The sequence below is a fragment of the Octopus sinensis genome, linkage group LG27 (genome assembly GCF_006345805.1).
Source record: "Octopus sinensis linkage group LG27, ASM634580v1, whole genome shotgun sequence".
Lineage (NCBI taxonomy): Eukaryota > Metazoa > Mollusca > Cephalopoda > Octopoda > Octopodidae > Octopus > Octopus sinensis.
The window spans coordinates 20,847,880-20,855,379 of NC_043023.1; the positions used below are offsets into that span (position 1 = coordinate 20,847,880).

Sequence of the window (7,500 nt, forward strand, 5' to 3'; positions counted from 1 at the left end):
TCTGTGTTTAGCCCCTTGTGGGTAGTAAAGAAATAGGTATTTCGTCTGCCGCTACGTTCTGAGTTCAAATTCCGCCGAGGTCGACTTTGCCTTTCTGGGGTCAATATAATCGACTTAATCCATTTGTCTGTCCTTGTTTGTCCTCTCTGTGTTTAGCCCCTTGTGGGTAGTAAAGAAATAGGTATTTTGTCTGCCGCTACGTTCTGAGTTCAAATTCGGCCGAGGTCGACTTTGCCTTTCATCCTTTCGGGGTTGATTAAATAAGTACCAGTTACGCACTCGGGTCGATGTAATCGACTTAATCCGTTTGTCTGTCCTTATTTGTCCCTTCTGTGTTTAGCCGCCTTGTGGGCAATAAAGAAATATATAATTGTTGTTGTTATTGCTGCTGCTTGACTGCACCCTTTCCTTCATTTCATCCTCCATTACCTCAATGTTACAGGTTCAAATCCTCTCTCTTCCTTTCATCTCATATGCAATTGAATTGCCTTCTCTCTCTCTCCCTTGTAGTTTACCCCTTTCCTCTGACCCTGGGCTAAATACAGAATCACCCCCTTTACAGTATTTACATTTCTCTCTTTATGCTCCATGTTGAAACCCTGCCAGAGTATCTATTATCATTCTGGGGGTCAATATAATTTGGACCAGTAATACCCGGGGGTCCATTTAATAAATTGTCCTCCCTCTTTTCTCCTGTTCCTATACCTTATTACTGTTTTACAAAATATCTTGTGATATTTATTTACGATTCTTTATGTTCTGAGTTCAAATCCTGCAAGGGCGGCTTGCCCTTCCATCTTTGCAAGATTGATAAGGTACAATACCAGTCATGTACTGGGGTCCATATAATTAACTGCAGCCCTTCTTTCCTTCCTAAATTTCAGTTGCTCATTGTACAATATATATATATTTGTGTTTACTCAGATGTATATATATCATCGTTTTACTGTGTAGAGTGTGTATTGATTAAATGTATATGTGTGTAATAATTGTTGTAATTAGGTTATGGTGACCTAATTATATTTGTTTCTTTTTAATGACCAAATTACTATTAATTATCTCAATCTCTGTGATGTTTGTATTTTTCATATTTTTCTTCCCTCTTTCCATAATTTCCAGCCAACGCTCTGATGTGGTCACTCTGATACTGTCCCAGGTTAGTTAACAAATACATATTATATACACTCTCTAGATTTTTATTGATCTGTTTAATATTAATATCATTATGGTACCAGTGAAATAATGGGGGTAGGTTTAATCCCTTGTAGCCCCAATCTCTTTCATTGACAGGATTTGGGTTTGTAGAGGAACTGTATTTTGGTCATGATCATGCTGATTGTAATGGTGATGGTGACAGTCCAACTGACCACCACCACTGACAATAGTATCTTTAATTGTCAGACAAAACATGGTCATTATGAAATTAACCAAAATATAACAGATTTCATGCTTATATATCTTTATATATAAAATTGAAGTTGTGTGTGTGAGACTCTGTCTCCTCCGATTTAGATTCCTAACTACTCCCACATTTTGCGGTGCAGTTTAACCAAAACCGGGTATCTTATAGTCATTATTGATATCGAGCCCTTCTGGGTATTAGTGCGCGTCTACGATGAGTCTACGATTAAAAAACAAATTTACCATCATTTTTCCGCATTTTTAATGATTTTTGCTCGGGTTATATAAGGGAAGTAACTCTCTAAAAATGCTTATATAGTTATTTCCCTTACAAACCCGAGCAACGCCGGGCGATACTGCTAGTATATATATTTAGTATGTATGTATGTTTGTATATGTATATATCATTTAACTGTTTTAGACATTAGACTGAGGTCATGCTGGAGCGATGTCTTGAAGAGTTTTTAGTCAAATGTCTTGACCCCAGTACTTTTTTAAGCTTAGTAATTATTCTCTCAGCCTCTTTGCTGAACCACTAATAATGATAATAATGTTCGTCCTTCGGGTTCGAAGATGACCACTGACATCATCTGGTGGAACTGCCGCTATGAGACCGGAGGTGGCTGGTGAGGCCAATCCGGGCAAGAAAGCCCCTCCCACAAGTGGGGCAGAAGTGGGTAGGGGCCGTGCTACTGGTGTAGGCGGCTCTGGCTTTCCGCATCTGGCGTTTCTGCTCTGCTGATCGAATCCGTCCCACCTCGGCTGTCTCTGCTCCTGTGGTGATTGCGCTGCGCCAGGATGAGCGGTCGGCAGCAAGTGTCTCCCAAATCTCTGTGCCGATGGAGAAGTCTTTGAGAGAGACCTTGAGACTGTCCTTGAAGCGCTTCTTCTGCCCTCCGACTTTGCGTTTGCCCTGGCTGAGTTCACCGTAGACGAGCTGTTTTGGGATGCGGGTGTCGGACATGCGGACATGTCCACGTCTCCCGCTGAACCACTACACACACACACACACACACACACATGTTCTTTTAGTTTCCATCTTCCAAACCTCCTCACAAGACATTGCCAACACAGATCGTGTTGTATAGCCAGCGGGAGACGATGCACCCTGGGGCTAAATTACAGCAACATTCGTCCTAAACCAGGACTGCCTTGCTATGTTGGCAAAGAATCTTTACTCCAAAGTTCTGTTGCTGAATATCTCTCGTGAGATTTACAAATAGTAATTTTCTAAGTTCGATCTTGTAATCCAGTAGAAGACAGTAACGATATATTGATATCATCATCATCATCATCATCATCATCATCATCGTTTAGCGTCCGTTTTCCATGCTAGCATGGGTTGGACGGTTCTACTGGGGTCTGTGAAGCCAGAAGGCTTCATCAGGCCCAGTCAGATCTGGCAGTGTTTCTACGGCTGGATGCCCTTCCTAACGCCAACCACTCCGTGAGTGTAGTGGGTGCTTTTTATGTGCCACCCGCACAGGAGCCAGACAGAGCTGGCAAACGGCCACAAACGGATTGTGCCTTTTATGTGCCACCGGCACGGGGGCCAGGCGAGGCTGGCAACGGACACGAACGGATGGTGCTTTTTACGTGCCACCGGCACGAGGCCAGTCGGGGCGGCGCTGGCAACGGTCACATTACTATCCAGCCTATTTTCATTTTCTTTTTTTTTTTACCTCCACAAAGGACTCATTGAAATTAGAAGTCAAGAACGATGATAACAGGACCCCATTGCTTGAAGCTGTCATTCAAGGGCACCTCGGAATAATGCAAAAATTGATAACTAAGGGTGCAAAGATAAATGCAGTCGATAATGAAGGCAATAATTGTCTGCACCTCTCTATCAAAAGAAATGTATTTCATTCCGAGGAGGAACACATTGACCTTTTAGATGAGGTAAGTCTTAAAATTGCTTGAAGGGTTAGACAAAATAATGGGAAAACCTTAAAATTTTAAACAAATTTATTTTAATATGGGGTAGGACTGCCTTTGGCAGTAATTACAGCTTGAATTCTATGAGGTATGGACTCGTACAAAGTTTGAATTGTAGGTGGGGGTGTGTCGCTTTTGAACACACTGTAAATATTTTAATATGGGGTAGGACTGCCTTTGGCAGTAATTACAGCTTGAATTCTATGAGGTATAGACTCGTACAAAGTTTGAATTGTAGGTGGGGGGTGTTGCTTTTGAACACACCGTAAAGTTGCCAGTGGATATGCTCTCCTTTGTGGCAGTCGACGTTGCGTCTAACATGACCCATCACCTGAAGTTTTGACACCGCCTTCTGCTTTGTTGGCCTACATGACACAAAGTAAATTTGGAGGAACTGTGGTTCTTCATTTGTGGGTAACAGGGAACCAGTGAGGTCATAGGATTGCCCTTGAATATTTTTGAACGTCGGCGTAAATCCATGTTCAATTATCACCTTTGATGCAGCAAACAATGTCATTTGAAATTCAGACATAGATCGTTAGCCACTACACACATTTTTTCTCTTCTTGTTTCTCTCCTGGTTTTTTCTGTGTCCCTTTATGTAGAAGAGCGTAGGCTCGAAACGTAAAAGACTTTTTCTATTCCTGAACGTTATTCTATTTCTGCAACATAAGAATATTTTCTGATATTGTTCAGAGAATCGTTTGACTGGATGGAAGTGCCTTCCAGAAGATCCATAAAAGATTGAGAAGGAGCTGGTAGTGTTGGTAATGTTACCTTACCGCCTGAGCAACACATGCCACTAGTTTCATTTGGATAATGAGAAATGGACTCAGCTAGAGATGATGTAGGAACTCAATATCTCAGTATTGTGTAATCATTTTAATCACTGGATAAACAAACTATATGAAGCTATATGAAGTACTCTCTTTTACTCTTTTACTTGTTTCAGTCATTTGACTGCGGCCATGCTGGAGCACCGCCTTTAATCGAGCAACTTGACCTCAGGACTTATTTGTTTGTAAGCCCAGTACTTATTATATCGGTCTCTTTTGCTGAACCGCTATGTGACGGGGACATAAACACACCAGCATCGGTTGTCAAGCAATGCTAGGGGGACAAACACAGACACACACACGCATATATACATGTACATATATACAACGGGCTTCTTTCAGTTTCCGTCTACCAAATCCACTCACAAGGCTTTGATCAGCCCGAGGCTATAGTAGAAAACACCTGCCCAAGGTGCCACGCAGTGGGACTGAACCCGGAACCATGTGGTTGGTAAACAAGCTACTTACCACACAGCCACTCCTGCACCTAGTTGAAACGTTGTGTAATTTGGAACATCAATAATGTATATTTGTGTAATAATGTAATAATGTAGTCATCATTTTATATTTCACCTTTTGTAGTGCTGCAATGAACTGAGAACAGAAAAAAGGCTCTCTGGTGTGGCGATTGCTAATTATTTAGCCCGCCTGGGAGGCGACTTTCACTGCAAAAACACAGACTGTTTCACTCCACTGGACCTCCTTCAAAAAGCAGATTTGAAAGAGAAATTTAAAAGAGCATTCCCATTACAGTAAGTATTCATTGGCAATGAAAAGAAAATAGAAAGTTCACTTTCTATTTTGTTTATATCATGGCTAACCACATAGGGGAGGGGGTGTTACTGTAGCTTTATAGCCCCAAGAGATCGTCGTCTCTAGCTGGCTTTAGACACCATATCAGTGCCCTTGAAATATTTGCAAAGGGAGGCCATCCCATCCTCGCAAGCCTGAGTGATACGCTCGGACTAGTTTCGGGATTGTTGTCCCTCGTCAACGGGCGGTAACCACCAGGATACGACGAAAGTGAAGGCCTCCTTGCAAAATATATAAGAGATTTTCTAGTGGCGTCTGCCACTGATTTCGAAAAGCTAACAGTAAGCATAATTAAATCTCAGAATGAGATTGAAACAGTAATCGCTCGATAATGTAAAGTATAGAAGCCATCTTATCATGGCTAACCACATTGGGGAGGGGATGTTACTGTAGCTTTATAGCCCCAAGAGATCGTCGTCTCTAGCTGGCTTTAGACACCTGGCTTCTATACTTTACATTATCGAGCGATTACTGTTTCAATCTCATTCTGAGATTTAATTATGCTTACTGTTAGTTTTTCGAAATCAGTGGCAGATGCCACTAGAAAATCTCTTATATATTTTGCAAGGAGGCCTTCACTTTCATCGCAACCTGGTGGTTACCGCCCGTTGACGAGGGACAACAATCCCGAAACTAGTCCGAGCGTATCACTCAGGCTTGCGAGGATGGGATGGCCTCCCTTTGCAAATATTTCAAGGGCACTGATATTGTGTCTAAAGCCAGCTAGAGACGACGATCTCTTGGGGCTATAAAGCTACAGTAACACCCTCTCCCCTATGTGGTTAGCCATGATAAGATGGCTTCTATACTTTAATGTTTATACGTTTTAGTTCTACCAATACATTATACTATCTTAGTATAACTCTTTACTCTTTTACTCTTTTACTTGTTTCAGTCATTTGACTGTGGCCATGCTGGAGCACCGCCTTTAGTCGAGCAGATCGACCCCGGGACTTATTCTTTGTAAGCCCAGTACTTATTCTATCAGTCTCTTTTACTCTTTTACTTGTTTCAGTCATTTGACTGCGGCCATGCTGAAGCACCGCCTTTAGTCGAGCAAATCGACCCCGGGACTTATTCTTTGTAAGCCCAGTACTTATTCTATCGGTCTCTTTTACCGAACCGCTAAGTGACGGAGACATAAACACACCAGCATCGGTTGTCAAGCAATGCTAGGGGGACAAACACAGACACACAAACATATACACACACACTATTATATATATAATATATAATATATATATATATATATAATATATACGACAGGCTTCTTTCAGTTCTGTCTACCAAATCCACTCACAAGGCATTGGTAGGCCCAGGGCTATAGCAGAAGACACTTGCCCAAGATGCCATGCATTTGACTGCGGCCATGATGGAGCACCACCTTTAGTCGAGCAAATCGACCCCGGGACTTATTCTTTGTAAGTCCAGTACTTATTCTATCGGTCTCTTTTGACGAATCGCTAAGTGACGGGGACGTAAACACACCAGCATCGGTTGTCAAGCAATGCTAGGGGGACAAACACAGACACACAAACATATACACACACATACATACATATATATATATATATATATATATACATATATACGACAGGGTTCTTTCAGTTTCCGTCTACCAAATCCACTCACAAGGCATTGGTCAGCCCGGGGCTATAGCAGAAGACACTTGCCCAAGGTGCCACACAGTAGGACTGAACCTGGAACCATGTGGTTGGTTAGCAAGCTACTTACCACACAACCACTCCTGTGCCTTGATGAAAGGCCATACAACAATAACTAAATAACGAAGGGAATGAACACATTTTGAAATTGTTACTTAGAAGTCTATCAACATTTTTTCCTATCTCTTCTCTGTCCCTATCAGTCATCAGCATGTAAGCTATCTGGAGAAAAAAACATCTACAAATACATACAAAGGTTATATAGATTCAGTAGATATAATATGACTTGCTAAAATCAGAGCCAATGAGAGAGAGAGATTCAGAAATGTAATATCTTTATATATATATATCATGTGATCACGTGATGGACCAGGCTATCAGATGTTGCTACACATCGCTGGTCACAATGCGCTTCGCATTGTTTTAGCCTCCAAATGACGCCACCCCGCTGGCTAAGCGAACAGGCCAACAGAAGAAAGAGTGAGAGAAAGTTGTGGCGAAAGAGTACAGCAGGGGTCTCCACCATCTCCTGCTGGAGCATTGTGGAGCTTTTAGGTGTTTTTGCTCAATAAACACTCACATCGCCGGTCTGGGAATCGAAACTGCGATCCTACGACCACGAGTCCGCTGCCCTATCCACTGGGCTATATATATATATATATATATATATATATATAGAGAGAGAGAGAGAGAGGAGAGGTGTATGTATTTATTATGTACATACATATAAACACACATACATATATATATTGCATATATATATATATATATATATATATATATGTATGTATAATAAATTCAGGGTGAATACTTGATAAATGTAAGCCAGCTAGTAGCAGAGGTGAGAG

General features: G+C 41.6%; 1 protein-coding gene across 2 annotated transcripts in view; it reads left to right on the forward strand.

Moving 5' to 3' along the window:
- The window catches only part of LOC115225283 (E3 ubiquitin-protein ligase MIB1-like), an 85,731-nt gene that overhangs the window by 57,244 nt on the left and 20,987 nt on the right, over positions 1-7,500 (forward strand). For both annotated transcript variants that reach the window (XM_029796221.2, XM_036514406.1), the window contains exons 7-9: positions 1,120-1,156; positions 3,094-3,303; positions 4,758-4,927. In XM_029796221.2, the coding sequence (XP_029652081.1) occupies positions 1,120-1,156; positions 3,094-3,303; positions 4,758-4,927 (417 nt within the window). The remainder of the gene's footprint in view (positions 1-1,119; positions 1,157-3,093; positions 3,304-4,757; positions 4,928-7,500) is intronic.